General features: G+C 45.7%; 1 protein-coding gene across 3 annotated transcripts in view; it reads right to left on the reverse strand.

Moving 5' to 3' along the window:
* LOC144763874 (xanthine dehydrogenase/oxidase-like) overlaps positions 1–26,431 on the reverse strand; it is a 385,606-nt gene that overhangs the window by 109,630 nt on the left and 249,545 nt on the right. For all 3 annotated transcript variants that reach the window (XM_078649867.1, XM_078649866.1, XM_078649865.1), the window contains exon 21: positions 12,990–13,114. In XM_078649867.1, the coding sequence (XP_078505993.1) occupies positions 12,990–13,114 (125 nt within the window). The remainder of the gene's footprint in view (positions 1–12,989; positions 13,115–26,431) is intronic.

Raw genomic sequence — 26,431 nt, forward strand, 5'->3', positions numbered from 1 at the left:
GGATGCTTGTTTCCGGTCCAGGGAGAACCTGGCCTGGCAGTTCGGTCTGGACTGTTCCCATTGGGCACTGGGTCAAGATTGATTTGCATATGGCTGGGTCCAAACTGGTGTGGCGCAGTGGGCAAAAGAACAATGGATTTAACCCAGATCTTTTGAATGGGGGAGAATGTTTGCATTATCAGCATTCCGTCCATCATTTGATTGCTGTAACAATGTCCAGAAGAATAGGTTACTCAACTTGGTTACCTTTGATAACGTGAGAACTTCTCCGAAGGGGCTAATTTTAAAGTTGTGTCCACAGAAATCTCTAGGTATAGTTTTTGAAGGAGCTCCTGATTCTCAAACATACCTGCAATAAACATGTGAAAAATAGGCTAAAAATGTTTTCCTTCTTTCTGATGTGGCTGGCATCTTGAGAGCTGTACCCTATAAACAAAATGACAGCACATTCATTTCCAGGAAGGATCCCAGTTCCCACATTCTAGTCCTCAGTACCAACAGGTGGGTGTCTATTTCAGGATTCCAGCACTCCAGGCACCTGCAGCATGCAGCATAGTTCAGTAGTTTCATCCACCCAGATAGGACATTTCCTAAGCCAGGGTTTGGAATAGCTTTCCCTTGGCTCAATGGGCCTTTAGTATAGTTCAGGAGTTGGCTGAGTACAATCCTAGAATGAATCATTCATAAAGGGAAGAATTCATGCTTAAGGTCTGACCAGCTCCTCAGGCATGTCCTGCCCAGTTGAAATGTATTCCAATGTTTCTTCTGAGTCAAGTCATAAACAGTGAGCAAGAGATGTGCAAGGGCTTTTGTCTGATACCTCCCCTATACTGCTGGATGACACACATTGGGGGCGCGAGAAATTACACCCAAAAACAAACCACTTACACAGCTGTGCCAAGGTTTTTCAGGATTGCTTTCCAGAACTCCAAACCCAACAAAACCCATTAGGAACAATGTCCTATGTTTTTAGGCTTAGTAAACTGAAAAGTCTGCTGCTTGGGTTTGAATTCCTTAGTAAAAAGAGAAGGCAAGAGACATTTGGCAAAACAGGAACAGTTTGTTCAATTAAACAATTCGGCTGGGAGAAAAGTTACAGGCATGAGGTCTGAGGACTGTTTCAATTTACACTGGGGTCGCATTAGGCTTATATACCATATTACAACCAGCAATAAAGGTTTTCTGCTGTACTACATTTGGTGAGTAACATTGGTTGCTGCCTTAGAGTCATAAATCAATGGTCAATGGTTACTACAGGTGGGCCTCAACCATGCGTGGACACAGTGTGGCCAGTGGTGAATGTGATCACTATTTGTGCTATGTCCTAATTGCCTATTTGTTCCTAACTCATGCGGCATTTGACTTTATGGCGTTTTTTGAACCATGCATGCTCCTACCCTCGTGTTTGCATGCTAGCTATGCACCCTCCCACCTGTGACCCATCAATCAGTAATCCCATGCCTAAATTGCAGGACCTGCCCGACTACATACATGCGTGCCAAGGGAGATGTGGAGTTCGGGGTGGGTGTTTTTATTAATAATGCCCATACTTAATTATGTTCGCCAGCTTTCTATTTTTGAACTCCAAAATGCTTTGTTCAGCATCTGACAGCAGATTTTGCCTAAGGCTTAAAGAAGGCAAGAATTCTGTAGACTTCCTGTATACCTAGACACTGCAATAGTTATGACTTTTTGCAATATCTCCATACGCCAGGTAAAATAAAAACATGTTGAAAATGGGTTTGTCTCAAAACTACTGGACTTAGGTTCAAAATATGAAATACCTGCTTGCCACCACTAGATAATTACCAATTTATGGTTGCATCCTATGAGTTGAGTTGCACTACTACACGCCTTGCAATATACGCTGTGATCAGATAGACATCATTCAGAAAAAAACATTGGCAATGCCAATATGAATAGCGTAGGAATGCACTGTTAAGCCAGACCTAAAAATCCATGTACATTAATGACTGCCTCATGCTATCTGTGCTGCTTCCAGAGAGGAATGCCATAAATTACCTAGCTCTTGAAGACACTTTAATAGCATTACCATGCCATATGGGTGCCTCTGATAATTCAAACTCAGGCAGCTTGGTGAATAAATAATATGATCAGATCTGTGTGGAAGGGAAGCATTTTTTTTTCTCCTCAATCGAAAACATTTGCTCCCAATATGTGGGTGTAGCCAATGCCCCTCTCCTGGTGGTTCTCACATAATTTTATTGCGAAGAGCTGTGCTGTCAAGCCAGAGCAAAAAAAGGGAACATAAATCAATCAATCAATAAAACATTTATTTTACCTAAAATAAAACTTGTATTATTAACCAAAAGTAAATGACAATAAAACAAAAATCCAAATTGATTAAAACAACATCTGCTCACCAATTAAAAAGACAACCAAACATGTAATCGAGCAGACAGCCATACAGTTAATCAGCAAACCTCTCCCAGGCTTTAACGCTGGCCAAGGGAACAGCTTTGCAAGTAGTAAAGCTACCATTTTTCAGTAAAAACAAAACATATATAAGTTGGGCGGTCCTATAAAAAGTGCAAAAAAAGGTGAGGTGCATCAATGTGCATCAATGTCAGGATTGAGCGATGGTCCCTTTCGTACATGACATCATAAAATGGGAAATGCCCACCTGAACCTAATTTAATAGACAACATTCATATGCATCAGGGACCAGCTTTGAAAATGGCTCCATACACTCACTTGCTTTTGACAGCAGGCAAGATCTAATTGATGGCTTCCATATTACCAAAGTCTGCAAGAACAGGGCCTGCATTGGAATATAATTTTGTCCAGCCAGAATGTATCTTTCTCATTTATAAGTCATGGTGTCTTGAAGGATTCAGGGCTGCCGTGTTCTGGTATTCATGAGCCACAGGAATTTTTAATGAACCTTCAAATTCAGGCAGTGCTTTATGATTCCATAATTCAGATGTGTTCCTTTGCCTAGGCAAGTATCACTTGCACATGGCCTGCCCTGAGTTCTGCAGCATTATTGAGTGGAGAAGAAGCTTCTTCATAGTATTGATTTGTTATGAGAGTAAAGCCATAGTCTGATGATGTACCACAGGGTGCAGGAAGCATAGTTAAATGAAGCATCAGTATGAGACCGTGGTAGAAATGGAGTTTCTGGCAGGCTAGGATATGCACCTAAGCCAGGCAGATCCCATCACTCTAGTAAGGTCAAATAAGTTACTCACCAAAGATAACCTGTGCTCCCTCTCTGGAGGTCGGTGCAGAGCAATTAGGCTTTTCATCAGAGGCAATGTGTAAAGCGTTTGCACAACACCCTCACACCAATAACACAATGAATACACCACAAAAGAGACTCCACACAGGATTATATAAAAATATATAGCATATTGTACATAAAAACATTAACCAAAAGCAACATGGATCATAAATACTGCGCAAACTATGCAAATAGTGGAGTAGTACTCGCTTTACTGACCAAGCAAAAATCAAGACAACATGCATTATAATATCAGGACATAAAATTCAACAGGTTATAGCAGAAAACATATGACTCTCCATGTAGCAATAGTATTTTGCCTGCCATCCAGGTCCTGAATTGGTATTCATTATCCTGAATAAACAAGAATCAAAATGATATGCGTCATAGTATCAGGGCATGTAATGCAGCAGTTTATGGAGTGAGCACACATGAAGCATAATATGTATCGCCAAGAAAACACAATCCCACAGCACCCTTCACTTCTATTAGGCACTTTACGGTGCCCAGTGCACCATGTAGGACACAGAAGTCTCAGGGTGCCTCTTACATGGAATATGGTAGTTACTGTTTCCCGAAATAAATGAAGCGAGGGCCTCTGTTGAGGACTCACCCATCATGTCTCCACAAGATTCACTGCTTCAAGTGTTCCCAAGTAGGTGAAAAAGCAGAGGGGCACCAACACTGCCGAGTTCTGCAGGTAGACCTCTCTGGGTACCCTGCGTGCCTATTGAAGAAGGCAGCTGCTGATCAACACAGCCTTTCAAAGCAAAAGTAGGTCTGAACTTGCAGTGTGTCCGAAACCCACCCGGGCCTCTTAGACCACTGTTAATAATGTTCAAAGAAAAACAGAGCTGCCCACGTCCTCTCTACAACACTGGATGACTGTGATTCCAAGCCACTGGAAGCACTTGAAATGAGCAGTTGCTCGCGACCTGTATGTTGGCTGTGGGAATCCTGGTGGACAGTGCAGGGTGAAAAATGGTATCAGTAGAGGCCTCCCCAGGTGCTGTGGCAACTCTCTCGGCCATGGTCTGGGGAAGGACTTTTCGACGACAGCAACGTCATCCTGGTTCTCCCTCCGGAGCAGGGTGCTTGGCTGACCTCACGCAGCATAGAGCACCTACATTGTAGCAACTAACACAGCGCTCGGCCCAACAAAGCACAAGGTGATAAGCAAATAAGCTCCCTCCTCACTCCAGATGCTTGACCACAATGAGGCGCCACTCCTCAGCCGACAGGGAAACCCGTGGGTGAACAGCGCAAAGGGCCTGTAATAAGGCATTGCATGCATGGGGGAATTTCACCAAGAGAGCCCTGTTAGCCAGAGCGGTGCAGGGGCTATGATGAAGCACTCCACTGGGGATTTATAAAGAGCTCCTTTTGCGCTGTTCGCAGGAGAAGACAAGATGCAGGTAACAGTGCTACCCACACCCTGGGCTCCTTGGGAGGCACTTTAGTGTCATAGAGGGGCAGGCAGGCCAGGACAATGAAGCCGGTGAGCTATATGGCAGTGACTCCTGGCAGCCCCACAGGGCTGAATGTACCCCACAGTCAGAGAGCAGTTGGCAGCAGGGCAACAAACAGAAAATCGATCCAGTGAGTCCTTTAGGCCACCCGGCAAGAAGCAGGCAGTAGGGCAACAGCAGACGAGTAGTCCAGATGGATTCTTTGTGCAGCGCAGCAATCACTCTGACAGAGGTTCAGTCCCCATTCCAAAAGTGCTCTAACAATCATGGGGTCAGAGTCCCTGTACTTATACTCCAAAATGTCTTTATTTCAAGGGACAACTTCAAAGAAAACCTTAGAAGTGTACAGCACCCCCTTTCAAGCCCAGCCTTGGCTCCAGACATCAGTAGGGGGTAAATCAGCCATTTGTGTGAGGGCAGGACACAACCTATACAAATGTAAGTGTGCCCCACTTTCCCAGCCCAGGAAGACTATATGAATGCAGATGGATTCAGATGCCTCTCTTGTTACACCCAGCCCTTCCTGTGTTGTGGCTGTCTGGAAAGTATGCACAAAGTGTAGCTGTCAACCAGGCCGGATGTGGATTGGAGTCAGGCTGAAAAGCACTGGAGTTACAAGCACAGAGAAATGCTCACTTTCTAAAATTGGCATTTCAAAAATAGTAATAGAAAATCCACCTACACTAGTAAGCGTGATTTATCACTACCATTCTAAACATACCAAACATGGCAATGCTACTTCTTTCAGATCAGGTTTTACCACTTGAACACATATAAGGGAATTCCCAATGCTAGCATACGAGAGGAGAAGGCCTCGCAGTAGTGAGAAACAAAATGCTGTTTGTCACTACCAGGAGATGCCACACAATAAAGGCACAGGTCCTGACCTTTACTTACACAGCACCCTGCCAATAGGGCTACCTAGGGCCTACTTTAGGGGTGACCCAGATGTAGTAAAAGGAGAGTTTAAGGCTTAGCAAGTAGTCTTAAATGCCAAATTAATGTGGCAGTAAATTGTGCACGCAAGCCCTGCAGTGTCAAGCCTGAGACACGTTTGAAAGGCTATTTCTGTGAGTGGCTCAAGCAGCACTGCAGGCCCACTAGTAGCATTTAATTTACAGCCCCCAGGATACCACTGTACAACAGAGTTATAGGTATATTAAATAAGCCAAACGGGTGTAACAAGTCATACCTTGTTTAAACGAGAGAGCACATGCACCTTAGCACTGACTAGCAGTGGTAAAGTGCCCAGAGTCCTAAAGTCAACAAACAGAGGGTCAGAAAATAGGAGGAAGAACGAAAAAAGTTTGGGGATAACCCTGCAAAAATGGCCAGGTCCAACAGACCGTATTACCACTAGGACATTATATTAAAAGCAGTGAGACTTTTCGTTCACCTAACTACAGCATTCAGGCGAGCATGCTCTTCCACCCAATGCCACCAGTATGCTCGCAACTGACGTTCCTTATGCTCATTCATTTGCTAAGTCAGTCTATGTACATTGCAATGAAATAAGCTGCTGGTGCACTACAATTTCAAAAAATGCAAAATGGAAAAAATTACTAAATAAGCTGGGATCTATTTACACAGGATTCACAAGAAAACACGGTCCTAATAACAAGTTCTTTGGCTTAGTTCCTCTATATGGTCACAGAACTCCTTGGAGTCTTGCAATATCCTTCTAATGTACAGCAGGTGCTACCTGATCCCATATATTCTGTCTTTGCTGTGAGACACAAGGCTGACATGAACTTACAATTCATGTACCGGTTACATGTGAAACATTTCGGAACGCGTCACTCAAATATGTTGACAAGTTTAGAAAATGCATTCACAAACGTTTATGGATCACTGCTGTGTAATAAAGATGTGTGGGAATTCACCATAAATGTGATAAATGTTCAAGAGTCTCTCTTAAGGACTGTTGACATTTTCACGAGTTTAAAAATGCAATTGTGTAATTATGGTGCAACCATGCACTCATATCTCATCTGTGTTCATGCCTATTTAGTAATTTGTGAAATAGGAATAAGCAGTAGCACTGCAAGTTTGACATTCTGTGCCTTCTGCAATTTCCATAAAATTATGGATTTACTACACGTGTCACAAAATTCATGAATAATTTGCAGATTAAAAAAAACAATCCTTTCAAACTGGTCAAAAGTTATTAAAAAAGGACCACATGAGCTGTGACCGTTCGTTTTCAAATATTGACTGGTGACTTTCATGTGCTGAATTATGCATTCAGGTTTTGGACTGCTACTGAGTCTCGCGCTCCCCCAAGGAAAACACAGAAGCCAGGGAGGTGGTGTCAACACGTCTTTATTTCTCCGTGTCCACCTCTTAACCAACTGCCCTTCCTCCTACTTCCTTCCTTCCCCACGCCCCTTCCTCCCTGCCTGTCCTGTCGCAGACAGAGATCAGGCAGTCACGTTACGACATCTCCCCCTTTTGTATAAACTCTCACTATAACTCAGATTATTTCAATGAGACGTTCTGGCCGTCGGGTTTGTCGCCTTGGTCTTTCAGATGGTTCTGGTGTCCTGGTTCGGTGATGTGTGGGATGGTCCTGTCTTGCTTGGCTGGACTGGCTGCGATTACTGCTTCTGCTTTGGCTTCCGGAGTCAGTGGAGGACTCCCAGTGATGATGGTCATGTATTTCTTGAGGGTTACACTTCTTGAAGTGTGAAACGTTCCGGGTAATTCGCTTGTGGTCACCTTGCGCGGTGATCATGGTTCCTTTCCGGCGACTGACCTTTAAAGGATGGGCGAGGTAACGACTGTCTGCTTTTGTCCTTCGATCACGTCGGACTATCACCCAGTCTCCTTCTTGGATATCTGTAGGCCTCGCGTGCCTGCGTTGATCAGCGTATGTCTTCATTTTCAGTTTCTTCTCCTGATCAATGTCAACCAGTGTTTCATGATCAATGTTTGAAAATCGGGACTGGCTCACATTACCCAGAGAGGGTAATCGGGTGGCGCGGGACTCTTCCTAGCATTAGGGTAGCTGGACATTGGTCTGTGGTACTATGAGGCGTGGTGCGGTATGCCCTCAGCACTTCATTCAGTGCTTGTTGAATGTCTCTGTGGGCCAGTTCTGCTTGCTGCACCGCTTTCTTTAGGGTCCCCATGAATCTTTCCACCATGCCGTTGGCTTGAGGCCATAGTGGTGTGATCTTTTGGTGCTTGAAATCAAGGTGTTTTGCGAAATCTGCAAATTTGTGGCCGTTGAAAGGGGGCCCATTGTCTGACTTGACACGTAGCGGGATGCCCCATGCTGCGAATGTTTCGTCAAGTACTGGAATTACTGCAGTTGCCTTGGTGGATGATATGAGGTGTGCAAATGGGAATCGGGAGTATTCGTCCATAATGAAGATAATGTATTGGCTTGATTTCAGAGGTCGGAAGAAGTCCACGGCGACTTGTTGCCATACGCCTTCAGGTAGTAACGACATCTGTAATGGAGCTGGGGGTTCATCACGGCTTACCAGCTGACATGGGATGCAGTCCTTGAGGGTGGCTTGTACCATCTGGTCTAATGTTGGGACCCAGACACGCTCCCGTAGTGCCTTCTTGGTGGCACTTATCCCTCGGTGGCCTTCGTGAGCGAGGTTAATCACCCCTTGTCTCAGTCTTTGAGGAATGACAATCCTCCCCCCTCTCAGAATGAGGCCTTCGCTGCTGATGGAGAGTTCGTCATGGATGTGTTTGAACGCCATGAGCTCCTGCGACTGCAGGCCCTGAACGTCTTTCACATGGCGCCACGAGTTGTTGCGGATGCGTTCAGTGACGTCCCGAAGAGTTGGATCCTGGACGGACGCTTCCTGAATGGCTGCAAGAGGAACGGTGGGAGGGCATGCTGTGTCGATGACAAAATGTATGTACTCTTCAGCAACGGAGTGTGTCTCTTTGGTGGTGGTTTTGGGATGTCGAGACATATAGTCTGCGGGATTTTCCGACTTCCTGGGTTTGTGGACAATGGTGTAAATGTAGTCCTGAAGACGGAGACCCCAGCGCTCGATACGCGGAGACATCTTGGCCTTGGGGTTGCCGAAGATGGTGAGGAGGCCTTGGTGGTCAGTGACGATGGTGAAATGTTTACCATAGACAAAGAGGTGGAAGTGTTCACACGCCCAAACCACTGCTAGGCTCTCCTTCTCAGGTTGTGAGTACCGAGTCTCGGTATCAGTGAGGCTGAGACTGGCGTATGCGATGATGTGACGCTGGTCAGAGTCGTCTTGGTATTGTGCGAGAATGGCACCAAGGCCTACCGGGCTGGCGTCAACGGTAAGCTCAGTACGTTTCTTGGCATCAAAGTAGGCCAGGTTGATGGCGGAGCCGACGGCGTTCTTGATCTTGTGAAAGGAACGGTGGCATGCTTCCGTCCACTCGAACGGCTGACCTTGGCGGGTGAGTTCTCGTAAGGGGTGGCTGATTGTGGCGAAGTCCTGGATATATCGAGCACAGTAGCTCGCCATGCCGAGGAAGGAACGGAGGTCGCTCACATCTTGTGGCGTTGGCGTGTCTGCAAGGGCCGAGACTTTTTCAGGGTCTGGAGTCATGCCGTCCTTTGAGAATATGTGGCCATAGAATTTCAAGGTTGATTTGTGAAATTCACATTTGGCTGCGCTCAGAGTCAGATTTGCATTTAGCAGGGCATGACATACTCTGTCAAGGGCCGTGTCATGTTCAGTTTGATATTTTCTAAACACTAGCAAGTCATCGCTGTAATTGAAGGCGTTTGGGATCCCTTGAATTACACGCCTGATGGCCTCCTGGAAAATTTCAGCTGCAGATGATATGCCGAAGTTTAGACGTTTATAGCGGAAGAGTCCTTGATGAGTTGTAAATGTGGTGATATAGCGAGATTTGTCGTGAAGTTCAAGCTGGTGATAGCCCTTGTTGAGGTCAAGTTTCGAAAACATTGTGGCTCCGTTGAGACGAGCAATCATGTCGCTAATGTGTGGCCCAGGATGGCGTTCTCGTTCGATTGCTACGTTGGCTGCGCGCATGTCCACACACAGGCGCACCTTGTTGTTCTGTCCCTTTTTTGGTACGACTACCACAGGCGATATCCACCGAGTGGGGCCGGACGTGCGCTCAATGATGTCGGTTTTGAGAAGTTCCTGAAGTTCATCATCCACTGCCTGTTGCAGATGAAACGGTACCTTTCTGTGGTGTTGCGCAACTGGCGTTACTCGCTCATCAATGTGTAGCTTGACCTTGAAGTGATTTAACTTTCCTAGTCCTTTGAAAAGATTAGGGAACTTCACGACGGTGTCCGGGGCATCTTCAGTCATATAGAGAAGTTCTACAAGTTTTGTCTTTCAGCTGTTGGCAGGCTGAGTAGGCAATCAGCCACATCCGGGCCCTCAACAACGTGAATATAAGCTGGAATCTGTCGGTCTCTGTATGACAAGGTCATGCTGAAGCGGCCGAGGCACGGTAGTGGTTTCCGGGACATCCATGTGAATATTCTCACCGCTGCAGGTTCCAGCGTGGGACGTGGTTTCATGCTCTGGTATTCTAGCGCACAAATATAGTTCAGTGAAGCGCCTGAATCCAGGACGAACTTCGCTGGGTGGTTTCCTATCCGGATGTCCAGTTTCGGGTATTTTCGTAGACGGTCTGGGTCTGAGACCATGCAGATATACTCGTCACTGTCTTGTGACACCGGTGTGCGTGACAGGGATTCGCTGGATGTTGATCTGCGTGATCGATGCGATCTGAGGGAGCGATCACTTGATCAGGAAGAGCTGGTCGAGCGTCTTTCCCGCCCTGTGACTGCACGTGCGTGATGCTGCGTGGAGGATCGAGACTGTGATGATCTTCGTCCTGAGCGTGATGATTTTCGTCTTGAAGGCCGGGTCTGGCAGACAGTCTCAAAATGGTTTTCTCTACCACAGCGGTGACACCGCTGTCCGATGGCCGGGCATTGTCCTGAGTGAGGATAGTCTTGTCCACATGCTGATGCTGCTTTGCTGGATTTGGCGTGTCGTGATTCACGTGATCTGTGGCGTGCACCTGGTCTCCGAGAGGACGTGGGATACGTCATCTTGCTTGATCTGCGGCGATCAGTCTGATGTTTCTGGTCCTTGTGGGCTTGTAATCTGAAAGCTTGTTCTTTCCTGTCCGACTTATTGACCTCCATTTTCTTTGCGTGATCTTTCGCCTGTTCGTTTATACGTGTCATTTCTTCAATCTCTTCCAGGGTATAGTGCTTCTTCAGCAGCCGCCGACGTAGAGATTCAGACTGACACCTTTCAATTATGCGGAGTCGTAGTGCATCCTCGGTGTTGAAGTCGTCAAAGTCGCAGTGGCGGGCTAGCCGTCTGATGCGCATAATGAAATCACACATTCGCTCTTCTTTCTCCTGCGTGGCCAGGTTGAACGTGTAGCGCTCGTAGTCTAAATTGTACTTGTGTAGAAATTGTCGGTCAAGGGCTCCCTTGACATCATCATATGAGGCGGTGGCTGCGTTGGGCAGCTCCTTGATAATCAGTGCTATGTCCTTCCCCACCAGATTTCGTAAAGCTATTAGCCTCTGTTTGGGGTCTTGTACTTGTGACCCAGTCATGTAGTCCTCAAAGTCTTCGGACCAGCTTTTCCATTTGGGTCCCATGCTGCTACGTGACGTTAGTTCTAAAGGCTCTGGTGGCCTTAGGTATGATACCCCCATGACTGCGGGAAGCATCGGGCTGTCACTGTGGGGTTTCCTGACGTTGCTTGTGTCGCTGGTGCTCCTCCTGTATCACTAGACGAGATAGGTAGTGACATTCTCGTTTATTCTGACTCTGCAGTGTTGAATTATCCCTTTATCCCCAGATGCCTGACCTCAAAATGGCCGACACAAATTTTTACATAGGAGCCTATGGGGCGGTGCCTGACTTCAAGATGGCCGCCGTTCAGGACACGTGGCTCCAGCTAGGCTGTACACATTACAGTTGCAGGGCTTTCTGCCGGGTGTCTGCCGATATATTTATGGGTCCGCTATGCTAGAGGGGCTGATTCTTTGTCTCTGAGACTCAACCCTCCACATCCGGTCGCCGTGCTCACTCAGTGGACGTCCTTCAGGTTTTTCTTTTTTTCTTTTCGTGCCGTTTTCTCTCCTTCAGGTTTTTCTCTTTTCTGGCGGGCAGCTTCGTCACGCTGGAATCCGCTCCTGGCAGCAATCGGGGCGGCGTGTGAGCACTCCGCTTTGTTTCTTGCTCGACACGTGCCACTCCGACACGTGCTGCAGGCTCTTCGTTTTCCGCCGCTTACGAGCGGCAGGGGTTTCGAGCGGCGTAGGGATCGGTTTGAATCCCACCCTCGTCGCCAGTGTCGCGCTCCCCCAAGGAAAACACAGGAGCCAGGGAGGTGGTGTCAACACGTCTTTATTTCTCCATGTCCACCTCTTAACTAACTGCCCTTCCTCCTACTTCCTTCCTTCCCCACGCCCCTTCCTCCCTGCCTGTCCTGTCGCAGACAGAGATCAGGCAGTCACGTTACGACACTGAGGTGAACCTTTTCTGAGGCAGTTTTTATCTGTGATAAAAGGATAAAATAAATAAAAATACTAGAACGTAATGTGTCCTATTTGGAACCATAGTTTGCCTTTTCTTGATGCGATAATCGGTCCTCCGTTACAGCACAATTATAGTGGCCCTGGGAATGAATTAAACATTTTTGCGTGTGTCAGGCAGACTTACAGTTGTAAAAAAACATTTTATGATTCGGTCCCATGATTATCTTGTACAGGTCAAAACTTTATAAAACAAATATATTTATCCAATATCAGTGGGCTGATGCTTTGGCCTCCTCAACTGCGCAGGCGCACGTGCATACTGCATTTCAGCAGGAGAATCATTATCTTATGGTTAACTTGCCAAGGTGCACTGAGGAAAGGATAGTTATCAACGTTTTACGTTGCAATCACACCTGTAAAGTACCTGGGGGGTGATTAAATGAGTAAATGACGGACGGAGGAAGGCTGATCTCGAGTGGCCTCCACCCCAAAGTTTGCAAGTCAGCACAAGAAGAGGAAAATATTCAAGTGCAGAATTAAATGTGTTCAGGTCAATCATGTCACCACAAATGGAAATATTTATCTCTTCAGTTACAGTTCGAATACATTCCTCTAAATTGCAACCTTGATTCTTTCAATGCGTTTTTTAAAACATTTAAGACAATCTATCCAGGGCAAGACAAACATGTTTTCAAACTGCAGTGATCAGCTCTTCAGAACACCACGGTGAAGTCTCATTGTGTTAATCATGACCTTTAGCATCCCTTACCTGTGTCTCTGTTGGGTTCTGTGTGGATGCAAATAGCTCCATTTCTCCATCTTCCCCCTTTGGCACAGCAAGGGTGCAGTTTGTTTCCATGTAAAAATGCTCTTGCCCACCAATATGTATCTCTCCTATCCAGAAAATAAGGAACAGCGAAAACATTTGAAGAGGGTTTGGGAAATTACAGTGAAATATTCAGTGATGGATTGACAAATACGCTTGAAAAGGTTCTAGAATTCAGTAACTCACAGGAGCGCAGTCGCTGCCCATTTATTTAGGAAATTGTGTCTTTAGTGTTCTCCTGCAGCAAAATGGCTGCACACCGGGGAACATGAGCCCAGAACCAAAGTCTAGGCTTAGCGTAAGCAAGATTTTGGCTAGCGTGGAGCCCTATAGTTATATCAGAATATCCATTGATAAGCCATTTTTATTTGTCAACTCTGCAAGAAACTTTTCAAAAAAAGTGTATCTGGGTTGAGCTTGTAAAAACAAGGTTTGTGCAGATCTGAGAAGGGGTAAAGATAAAGTGGGGTTCAAAGAAGGGGTGTTTCTAATTTTAATTCCCATAGTAATCCTTTATTTCCACCCCAGAAACAAGTGTCGCTTTGCCATTGGTGGATGCAGGTTTTGGCTTTGTCAGTTCTTGTAAAACTGTTGCAGCCACTAATTAAGCCAATTAAGGCAGGTAGCCATCCTGGAATTTTATTTTGTATATGTTTCCCGGCCGTCAGCAGTGGAAGGATACATGAACCAATCAAAAAGCATGGTGATATCTACGTGCTCGGGGGGGGGTGGGGTGATAAGCACAAGAATAAGAAGAAAAGTCATCAAATCACGAGGAGGGAGTTGAAAAAGACATGAAAAATATCCAATTGTGTAAGGGACAGATACAAATTCCAAGTTTCTGTAAAAGTATTGGTTACAAAGCTGTCTTAGGCAGACCGGTAAAGCTGTCTATAGCAAGACTACAAAAAACAAAAATACAAAGAGCAGGTCCCAAGACACATTGCAAAGTACTGGATGAGAAAGATAGTGTACAAAGCATGGAGCACACAACAAGATGTGTAAAACGGTAATCTCATTACACACTGCAGATGCTATGCCAGGAAGCACACAATAGGGGGTTAGTGCCACAGGACATGAGCTGCAAAACCCTGGCACTAGGGGAGAGTGGGTAACTGAGACGCATATGGACATGTTAGTGAGCTAGTTTTTTAGGAGCACTGTCACATAACGGTCTCCTCCTGAAGTTAGCAGAAATTGAGGAAAGTCAACAAATGCAGCACCAAACTAACAGAAAAAGGGAAGGTGATATTTTCAGAGACTAGATTGAGTTCCTTCCGAAGTTTGTTTCATAATCTAGGGGAGCATACTAAATGGCATTGATGAAGCAAAGCTTCGCATTTGCGACTTGCTTTTGTCATGAACCTCGTTCATGTGTAACAAAGTAATAATTTGTACGTCTTACTAACGTTTATTTCATGTTTAAACGAGGTCCACGAAGCTTGCCTATGTGTATTACTAAAACGATTAATTTGAGTCCTAAAAATGGCCGCTGCTTTGAAATAGGTGTCTGCGCATGCGTCAGTCACACTCACATGTCCTGATGTGTTTGCAGGTTTGGAGGGAAATAGTTGCGCATGCGTAATGCATAGCTTTGCCAGTATCGTGGTACTGCTCGTGCCACTGCTCTTGTGTTCGTATATATGTAGCTAACATTTAGACTGCATAAGTATATTTTTCTGTTGAAAGTACAAACCCAATGATGTGTTTTCATATTGTTATTTCTATGTATTAATTTGTTCTCGCTTACTTTTCATGTACCGTGGGGAATGGGGGTCTGACTGAGCCGAATGCCATCTTGGAGGTCCTTATTGCGCATGACCGTCCGCCTGGGGAGAAATCAACCTTGGCTGGTGGAACTTAGCCAGCTGGCAGGGATGGGCAAGATGCTCCTGAGAACTGACCTGCGAACTCAGCAGGACAGAGTCATGTGTCCCCATTTTGAAACAATGTACACTTGTCACTGTATTTCCCTGGACTTTTCTCGTGAGAACTCCAATCTCGCTAGGCGGTACCCTGAGATGCAAAGTAGGCATCCTAATAGTGTGTTCTGATTGGTGTGTTACTCAAATCCTACCTTAGGACCAATCCAAATTGAGGGATTCTGACACTTTGCAACATTGGGGGGTGGTACACCGTCCCCAAACTGTATATCTACCCTGGGTTCACCTAGGGAAATTGTCCGACTTGTCTGGTTTAGCTGACCTGTCACTGACCCATCGCACTCAATAGGTGACTGAAGATACAGAGGGCTGCGGAGCACTCTGTCCGAAATTGACCATAGACTAAGGTTTTACTGAACCTTAAAGTGCTGGCGAAGCACTTTGCTGGGAGTTCGCTGACCCAATCGGGGTCTTGATCGATAGCTGCAGAGAGGGTGGAGCGCAGGCGTTGCTTCCGAACTGCGGGTGCTGGTCCTGTCCTGAGGGTTTCCTGTCCTGTCCTGAGGTCCTGTCCTGATTCCTAATCTGAGGGTTTCCTGTCCTGTCCTGGGTGTCCATTCTGCACCTGCTGTCCTTTGAGGGGTATCCTTCCTTGAGGGTTTCCTGTCCTTAACTGACCCGTGGCCAGGGTTTGGTTTCCACACCAGTCTAGGTAAATATTGCTCTAAAATCTTTAAACTTGCACCTTTCTATTTTTCTGTCTTTTGCTTCAATAAAGAGACACCTTTGCATATGTTGATTTTTCCATGCTTTTTGCCGCAAATTATTGAAACGTAAAGTCAGTTGCATATTTTCATAACGTGTTCCCATGTTACCCTACCTGTTAGAAATCATATTTTGCATTGCAGTTTGTCATTTCCTGATATGGTCTAGAACGGCCTTACTTAAACTATCCAAAGAACTTTTGCCCTGAATGCATTGCGTTTCCTGTTGCATCTCATATTAGCATTTCCATGATTACCCTGACTTTATTTCTCTATAGTTATGTACTTTTCATTATCTTGATTATTGATTGTCTTATTCTTGTAAATCTAATGCTTACCGAGAACGAACTTTAGATAAAGATTTTAAAACTTCCAGTTGTCCGTGGTCATTTACAACAGTATTGAATGTCATTTTGAGTTTGTATTTTGCTGCCTTTCCTTTACAGCTAGCTCCCTGATCCGTTGTGGTCATAGGTACCCGTGTCGGTGGATGGTAAGTCGGGTACGCTGAAGAATAACAGTAGGGAATTCACACAAATTGGTAGCAGCCCGTGAAGTCACCCGGTCAATGTATATTGTGAATTGAAATATATGGGCCCGAAGCCGGAAAACTGCGAAATTATTGGTTGGGTGACCTCGCGCGCTCTATCAGTTTTTCTGGTAGCAGAGGATGGTTAGGGACTAGTTAAAGGTTAGGCAGGATTAGTTAGGCTAGTTAAGTTGGTAGCTGCTAGTATATTAATGCTGCTATAAGAGCGGCCGTTCCGAGGGACCTGATCATTCTCTTGTGAATACGCTGCTTTGAAATTCATGAATTGTTTTATCATTGTTATTCTTGTTCTTATATTGGTATATGTATTAATCCATGCGTTTGTAAACCGTCTCGTTCATTGTTGTCCGAACTCCCCGGGGAATTGAAAAGGCAAGTGGTGAATAGAATCCATTGCCTTGAGGTCGCAGGCTTAAGGAAAGTTAGGTGCAGGTTAGGATAACCGGGAAGCACTAACTAGGGATTTTTCTGAATACATGTGTGAATAAATGTCAGTAACGAGGTTCATTGGCAAAATTCCCATAGTGGCGTAACCTAGTAAGGGTCACATCGGAAGAGTAGCAGGTTCATCGGAGCTTGGGTGAAAGCAGAGGGGTCCGCTGGGAAACCTTAGACTCGGATATATCCCGGAGAAGTGGATGAGTTTAGGGGAATAACAGGTTCACCGATGCTAGAGTGAAGGGTAGGCGGAAGAGATTTACCCGCAGCGTGTGAAAAGTAAATGGAAGTAGTTTACTTGCAGTAAAATAATTCTTTCTCTGTCTAGACACTTGAGCACTGTGGCGAATGTGTATTCGTTGTAAAATAACCAAGCACTAGCACCCCCCCCACAGCGCCTTGAGACCCTACGGGTATGTAGCGCGCTTTATAAGTGTCACTGATTGATTGATTGATAGAAAGAAAGTAAGTTTCCGTTACCTTGTGAAGGGAGGGAGTCAGCCGCGAAGCGTCTCTGACGTCACTCCGTGCCGCGCTGGGATTGGTAGAAGCAGCGGGCGGGTAGCGGGGCTGGAATTGTAAAGGAGGGGTGAAGCGCCGGAGCGTGAGGACAGTCTCACGAAGGGGCCGCGCACCCATTGGCCGAAATTATTTGAACGCGTGCACCTCATTGGTCGCACGGACTTGCAAGACGCGTTCTGATTGGAGGTGACTTTGCAAACAGAGTTAAGCGTAGAAATCGTATGTGGCACTCGTATTGTCCAGAGACTAGACCCGATCCAAGAAGCCAAGGGTTTGAGAGGGATCAGTGGAAAGCCAAGAGATATGATATTATGTACGGAACTAAGAGAAAAATGTCCCTTGTAAATAGGGTAAAGAATTATTTCAAAACGGACAAACCGATTAAGTCCAGAGAGGGCGTTATTGTCCCGCCACCGAATACTCCCGCCTCGTTCATGATGTTTGACCGAGGGTACAATACCTGTGTGTGGTTGGAAAATTGGGTAAAGTACACAAAAGATGACGGAATATTGGCTTTTCCGTTAGACGGTACTTTCAATGGTAGGATTTTATTTAATTTGAGAACCCGAATGAATGAATTGCATCCCAGACCGAGACTAACGCAGTATGAGGCATTAGAGGAATGGGAGATTGAGGCTTTTGAAAGAGAGAAACCCCGGTTGGACAAAGGTCTGACCAAGTGGTACCCAAGGCTGAAACAAGAGACCAGGGATAAAAGGATGAAACAGTGGAGACAGAGCATGATTGTTGAGGGTCTGTTTCCCATGATGCCAGCGGGTACCCCTTCTGCGGGAGAGAAAAAGACAGAAAAGAGTAAGCATTGGGGAGCGCTTGGGGAGTCAGACGATGAATTATTAGATGACATTTTTACGCGAAGCCCGCCCCCTTATAATGAGGGAGCCCGACCTTCTAGTACAGGCGAGAATCCCCAGCGTCCATCTATTAAGGAGGAGGACAGATCCCTAAGTAGGGGGGGAGGTGGCCAGGTACTGCCCTATTTTGAGAATCCCGGACCCGCGGAGGTACGAGATATATATCCTAGAATGCCCGTGAGCCCGGAGGAAAAATATTCCTGTGAAAGAGCCTTTTTCCCCAGACCTCTTTATGAAAACGAAGAAAAGCCATTAGGTTCAGGAATGCCCTTTTTACAGCCTCCGTATGGGGAAGAGCGCAGGTCATTTGGCACAGGAACTTTGTTCCCTAAACCAAATTATGGTGGAGGACCAAGTGAGACGCATCCTACTGCCCCGAGTTTTACCCCTCACCTGACCCCACAGATAATACCTGACCGAACCTTAGGAAGAGTACTAGATGAAAGGGAGCAAGAGGCCATAGCTAGACAGAGGACAGAAATAATTCAGAAGATCTCCCAGTTAAATGCCAGTCCTGAGGCTTTGACTATTCCGGTAACAATCGGACCAGTGGTTCCGTTGTATGGGAATAATCAAGGAAGTCCAAACCCTCCAGTTATGAACCCAATCATGGCCCCACCGAGGCAGGAGCCCCTACTGATAGACGATCAGTCCAGTGAGTGCGAGTCCGAAGTTGTGTTCTTGGACCTGCCAAACAAACAGACCGGGAAGGGAGTGCAGAAGAGGCATAATCCTTTTAATGCGAAAGAAATTAAATTAGAATCAACGTCAGGTACTAGGAGTGTTTCTTTGGTAACTCTGGAAGAAATTGAAAATTGGAGTCGTGAATTGGAAAAACAGACTCCGCAAACTCTACAAACTGAGGGTAGAAATAGAGGAATTAATGGCAGGAAATGTGGGATTAGACAGATTAAATACCTACTCTGAAGAAGAGTTGCTGTTTATGTGTAAAAGCCTTACCAGAAGTACCCGGGTGCTCCACGAGAAGCTGACAGACACTGCAGCTAGTATGGGGGTAGATATCTCAAGATCCAAGCCCTTGCAAAAACCCTACAGAGCTGAATTCTCAGACAAAGATATAGAGAACTTGAACGTGTCAGGGAAAAAGTTGCAGATTAAGGAGTTGCTAGCCGTTTTGCAAAAATGGGGAGACGTGGAAAAATGGAAAAGCAGGTGGGCACGAAAGAAAGATGAGGCTCGATCCAGACAAGCGACCCCTGAGTTCGCTTTGAGAGAAGTAGACAAGCCCGAAACGTTATGCCCCATGCGTGAAGTACCAGGTGGGAGGTATGTGCACGTTCCATGGTCCAGACAGGATATTGTGTCCTTTACTAACGATTTCCCGAAACTGCGCGAAAAACCAGTTGACTGGTACCGGCAGGTGGAAAGGTTCGTAAAAGTGCAAAAATGCCTGTGGAAAGACCTGGATGGATTTTTCGACATTGTGGTCCCGGTAGATCTATGGACCGAGTGTAAAATAGCCATAGGCTGGCCTAGTGAGGAGTACCCGAGGGACTCTAACACAGGGGAGCCGTCGATTGAAGTGATGAAAAAATACGAACAAGTAATTCTGCATCTGAAAAATAAGGTGCCCGCAAAGGAAACTGATTGGACCAGGATAGATAGAACCACGCAGGAGAGAGACGAGACAGTGCACTCCTATTATGAAAGGCTGTTGCAGGTGTTTAAAACATACAGTGGTATAGATAACATTGAGATGAAGGATATGACGCATTTCATTTACAGGTTTGTAAACGGTTTAAGACCTGAAATTTGTCAGTGGATAAAAGATAACAAAATCTGTTGGCACTCCAAAAAGATAGACGAGGTCCTGCGGTACGCAAGTACTGCGAGGACGAGATGGCAGAAAAGAAAAAGGCTCTCAAAGAAAAGGTCATGTGGGCTCAAGTGAAGCTCGCAGAACAGCAGGAAAAACAGTTGAGTAATATGGTCAAAAACACTCAGAACCAAGGTCCTGGGGGTGGGGGAGGAGGTAAGCCCCGGCCCAAAATGAGCAGGGAAGAGGCTATGAAGAAATTTCCCTGTCACCAGTGCGGAGAAATTGGACACTGGCGTAACGAGTGTCCTTATTTGCCTGACGATAACTCCAAAACACCTGATTTAACTCCACAGACGCAGAAAGAAAGACCAAGAAAGACTCAACCACAGGTAAAAACGGTTCAGGTGCCCCGAGCTCCAAAGCAAGTACATAGGGGAAAAGCGACAGAGGGTGATGAGATAGAAGTCTGGGAAAGCAATGAGAACAGAAATGCAGCAACTTCGCAGTATTTGTTAAACGATACCTTCCTTTGTGATGACCAGTACTGACGGGGCCTGAGAGGGGAGGACGAGGAGTGCGTACTTGGCGCCTCCTTGCCGGTGGACCAGTCCGGACCATACATTGAAGGAAAGGTTGACGGAAATGATGTCACTTTTCTGTTGGACACTGGTGCTACCCGTTCTACTGTGAGAACAGTGGACGTTCCAAACCTACCCCTCTCGGGAGAAGCCATCCAAGTAGTGGGTGTATCTAATCAATTGATTAGTACTCCTGTTACCAAGCCCATGGAGATCTCAATTGGAAACTTTAAGGAAATGCATAGATTTGTCGTTTGCGACACCAGTCCAGTGAACTTACTGGGACGTGATTTGCTGTGCAAAATGAACTGTACCATCTTTTGCACACCAAAGGGTGTTGAAATTCAGACCCCAGATGAAGACGGCATTTATAAATTAATGTTAATCAGACCTGACTCAGAAATTAAACGAATGACCATGCAGGATTTGCCCAAAGAACTCCAAGAAGCAGTGAAGCCAGAGGTATGGGACTTTACTGGGAAAGATGTAGGGTTAATGAAAAACGTGGACCCCATACAGATAGCCATCAAGGACAATGCAGTATACCCCAATACTAAACCCTACAGGATGAATGCAGAAGTGAGAGCAGGTGTCACTCTGGAAATACAGAAATTGCTAGAAGGAAACATCATACAGGAAGTAATGAGTAGCCCATGTAACTCACCGATTATGGGTATCAAGAAGCCTAGTGGCAAGTACAGAGTAGTGCAGGACCTACGAAAAGTCAACAAAATAGTGGTCCCCTGCTGCCCTATTGTCCCGAACCCAGCAGTGATTCTGTATCAGATTCCCTGGGATGCTGAGTGGTTCACTGTGATAGACCTATGTCATGCATTCTTTTCCATTCCCTTGCATCCAGATAGCAAATTTCTTTTCTCATTTGCCTTCAATGGTCACGTGTATGTCTGGAACCGGGTCCCTCAAGGGTACACAGAGAGCCCCTCTATCTTTAATCAGATCTTGAAAAAATGTTTGGAAACTTTGGTCTTACCTGGGAACTCTGTCCTAGTGCAATATATAGACGACCTCTTGGTGGCGTCTAAAAGTCATAGGGATTGTGTGATTGACACCATTGCCCTACTGAATCACCTGAGTGAGAAGGGACATAAAGTGGCCCCTGACAAATTACAGTTCTGTGCAAAGTCAGTGAAATATCTGGGGCACCAGATAGAGAAAGGTGTCAGAAAAGTGACATCAGAAAGAGTGAGAATAATTCAAAAGATGCAGTTACCCCATACTCAGAAAGAGATCAGAATGTTCCTGGGAGTGATAGGATACTGCAGGCAGTGGATTCTGGGATTTGCAGTCCTAGCTAGGCCCTTGATAAAAATGACCAAGAGAGGAACACCAGATATTGTAGAATGGGATGATGAAAGCTTAACAGCCTTCACAAAACTGCAGGATTGTTTGTGTACAGCACCTGCGTTGGGAATGCCAGATTATTCCAAGGAATTTGCCCTATTCTGTGACACTTGCGATAATTGCGCGTTGTCAGTCCTAACTCAAGAACATGGCACAACCAGAAGGCCTGTGGCATATTTCTCTGCCACCCTGGATCCAGTGGCTGCTGGATTACCAGGTTGTCTGAAAGCAGTAGCTGCTACCTGCGCAAGTTTAGAGCAGAGTGAGTCCATTGTCATGGGACATCCGGTAACTGTGTATGTCCCACATGGAGTGGTAATTTTACTGACCAGGACAAAGACTCAGTATCTCACCCCTAGTCGGCTGACTAAATACGAGAGGATTCTTGTGGGTGCTGCAAATGTAAACATTGTTAGGTGCAGTATTCTGAACCCCGCCACTTTGCTCCCCGATCCAATGGATATGGAAGGTGGGGTGGATGATGAGCATGATTGCATTGATTTAACAGAGTTCAACACCAAGCCACGCCCAGACATTAAAGAAACACCATTGCCTGTGCATGACAAGGAATTATTTGTGGATGGTTCATGTCTAAGACATGAACAAGGAGGCCTGAGTGCTGCCTATGCGGTAGTCTCCTTAACAAAAATTGAAGAAGCAGGTTATCTATTTGACGTAAAGTCTGCACAAGTAGCTGAATTGATCGCTATGATAAAGGCTTGCAAAATTGGGAAAAACCTACGCATAACAGTGTATACTGACAGTCAGTACTGTTATGGGGTTGTGCATGACTTTGGCCAGTTATGGCTACAGAGGGAGTTCCTGACTTCATCAGGTACCCCTATTCGAAATGGAAAAGTGGTTCAAGACCTTTTAGAGGCAATCCAGTTACCAAAGGAACTGGCAGTGGTAAAATGTGTTGCTCATAAGAAGGGCATGGACACTGTATCACTGGGAAATGATTTTGCTGATCGAGTGGCCCAATGGTGCGCCAGAGATCGGTATATCATAAATCCAAAACGAGAGGGGCCAGGAACCAGCTGCCAACTTCAAGTGTTTGAAGAAGTGCCTACATGGGATGAAGTGAAAGAGTGGCAGCAGGCGGCACCTTGGCAAGAGAGAGAGAAGTGGAAGGAAGATGGGTGTAGACCAAGACGTGTGGATGGTGTCATCTTGGGCCCAACTGGTATGCCTGTGTTACCTAGACACTTACTTAGCACAATGGCGAGATTGATACATGAAGGATCACACATTGGTAGGGACGCCATGATCCTAGTGTTCCAACAGACTTGGTACAGTAAAAAGTTCAGGAAAGTAGCGGAGTCCCTCTGCCAGAGGTGCCTGCCATGTCAAAGGATGAACGCAGGCAAGAAAACTGCGGTGGAACTGGGAAAAATTGGGAGGTCAGGGGGTCCCTTTGTGAGAATACAGGTTGACTTCATCACCATGCCCCGTTGTGAAGGGAAGCGATATGTCCTTGTCATGGTCTGCCTATTCTCGAAGTGGGTGGAAGCTTTCCCTACTCCCCAAAATGACGCAATAACAGTAGCTAAGTGTTTGCTGAAAGAACTGATACCTAGGTTCGGGGTTCCAGTCACTATTGAATCAGATAGAGGCCGACATTTTCAGAATGATGTGATCGACGAACTCTGTAAGGCCTTTGGAATCTCACAAAAGCTTCACTGTGCATACCGTCCAGAGGCTTCTGGAATAGTGGAACAAGTAAATGGAACTATCAAAAACAGATTAGCAAAACTGTGTGATGCCTCTGGTATGACCTGGGTGAAGGCCCTGCCCTTGGTCCTGATGGGACTCAGAAGTGTTCCTGACCGCAAGACAGGCCTAAGTCCCCATGAAATCCTGATGGGAAGAGTGATGAGACAAGCATGGGTACCAGGAAGCAAACTGTTGAGTATTACTGATGATTTGGTGCTTGAATACTGCAGGAGATTAGGTGACCAAGTGCGTTCTATCTCTCGCCAGATCGGAGAAGACGCCATCCTCAATCCAACGACTCCTCTCCACAAACTGGTCCCGGGGGACTGGATCAAGATAAAGAAGCATACTCGGAAGAGCTGCCTGGAGCCCAGGTGGGGAGAGAAGCGTCAGGTGATCCTGGTAACAACCACAGCAGTAAAGTGTGCAGGGGTTCCACATTGGGTACACGCCAGCCACACCCAGAAGGTATTACCAGACGAGGAGCCTGAAGAAGAAGGGCGTCCAGCAGAGGACTCTGCAGGAGCCAGACCAGAAGTAGCTGACGACGTACAGCCCAGTACCAGTCGAGCTGCAGAATCAGCAGACGTTGGCCCAAGAATAGTTGATAACGAACTACCAAGAGCCCAGCCTGCTGAAGGGGTCCAAGAAGCTGAGCCAGAAGTAGCTGAAGACGAGCTGCCGAGCATATGGCCAGAGGAGTGGATACCATTGATTGATCTCACTGAAGACCCCATTCGAACAAGTGAGAGACTTTGGGAAGGTAGAGAGTGGACTAGAGAGGAAAAGCAAGGCACAGGCGAAGAACCTCAGGATCTTGAGATTCACATCAAAACTGAGGAAGGAGAAGGTCAGACAGGGACAGAACAAGTGAATGATACCGAGCAAGTGATTGATACAGAACAAGTGAAGGATACAGAGCAAGTGATTGATACTCCTCCACTGACTCCTTATGTCGGGAAGGGACAGACTAGACATAGCGTAATAGTTCGAGCAGAAGAAAGTCCAGAGATCGAAGTGCTTGAACAGGATCAGATAGGATTAGAAGAACGTGTTCAGGAAACAGAAACAGAGACATTTGAAAACCAAACGCAAAACTGTCCTGAACAAGGCCAGATTAGTAACCAGGCAGAAGAAATAGATGCTAGCCCTGGAACTAGTCAGATAGAAGAGGAAGAAACTGAAACAGAATTGCCACAAACTAAGGAGAACAAGAGGGCAAGAGAAGAAAACGAAGTCCAAGTACCAACTAAAAGACTCAAGAAAAGAAAGCACATTGAGCCTGGATTTGTCAAGAAATTGAGGCTAAGGATAAAAACGGTGGAAGAAAAACGTGCAGAAGAAAGGAGAAGTGCTTGCATAGCTAAGCAACAAGAAGGTACCTCCAAAAGAAGGAGTGATCGAATAAAGAGACAAAACAAAAAGTACAAATCACCTGAATGGACACTTGTTTTGGAAGAATTTGAAGATCTTGATCTAACTGACGAGAGCGACGGAGAACCCGTCCCTGAGTACTCTGCCGAAGAAGAAGACGAGCCACCGTGAATTTGCACAAAGTAAGCTACTCGTGTAAAGTCACAAAGAGGGGTCGAGAAACTTCTTCTGAGCCAAAATGTCTGATTCAAGCGTGAGTGGTAGACCTAGTCGCAGCTGTTGCAAAACATGCTGCAAGGTATGTGTATGTAGTATAGTTATACTGATATTAGTTTGGATAGGACTAACAGTGTTCATTCCCTTTGCCGTGGGCAAAAATACTAATATTTACCCTACTGAAATTGTAAATACTGACAGTGAGGAGCTGACAACACAGAGTGTAGCGAGACATGAGAGAGCACTGAGACAAACAAAACAGGACTTAGAAGCATCAGATGAGGGAGGACTACATTATCATGGAGTTAAGAACAAGACACACTTAAATGTTTTCGCAAACCTGTTAATACACTATGTAGAGACTATGGAAATTGAAGATTGCTATGTCTGCATGAAGCTACCTACCTATGTAGCTGAAGGCGTGACATACCATCACTTGCCCTTGACATATGGAATCTCCTGTAGCATTTTAGCTAGCTTATTTTACAAAAGAGGACCGTTACAGTACTATTACTCTAACAATGACGTGATCTTTTCTGAACTTCCTATACGTGGGAACTTGAATCCTGTACATACCAAAAGTGACGTTACTCGCTATATGGGCGAATACTTTCTGACTATAGGTAATATCGACATAGGTGACGCACACAGAGATAACTTGACTTGTTCTTTGCGTGAGCAGGAAAAGATGTTCCTGAACATGGCAGAGAAAAGGAGAATAAAAATACAAAGAAAGGCAGATGACGAAAGACAGAAAAGACCAAGATGGGCAGAGAACATGGAAGGCACCTCAACTGGTGGGGCGGGTCCTGCTCTGTTGCTGGATTTTGAAAAGAAAGGCAAGCTATGTCTTCACCGCGAGAAGACTAGCTATTATAATAACATTTTCATTGGTTCCAGTGAATGCGAACATAATTACAAGGTAATTGGAGGTTGGGGTTTCAAAAATGGGTCAGAGCCTGTGTTTCCTGGAATTTATTATATTTGTGGGGACAAGGCTTATTTCAAATTGCCGGATCACTGGTATGGAAGCTGCTATTTTGGCATTGTCTTCCCGAAAATATACCATGTGAATGGAGTTGCTGGAAGCAGTGAAAATACTAATGGCTTAATGCGTAGTAAAAGAGAAAGTGTAGGTGAAATAATGGGTAGTATTTTCAGTGCACTGATACCTGGAGTGGGAGTGGTTCTGAACACTCACAGAATTTGCAAATTGTCCACTATAGTGGATGTGTTGTCTACTGACACAGCTCATGGATTTCTGCTGGTCAATACCGAAATGGTTGCGATCAGATCAATGGTTTTGCAGAACAGGCTTGCTCTTGACACC

The sequence above is a fragment of the Lissotriton helveticus genome, chromosome 6 (genome assembly GCF_964261635.1).
Source record: "Lissotriton helveticus chromosome 6, aLisHel1.1, whole genome shotgun sequence".
Classification (NCBI taxonomy): Eukaryota; Metazoa; Chordata; class Amphibia; order Caudata; family Salamandridae; genus Lissotriton; species Lissotriton helveticus.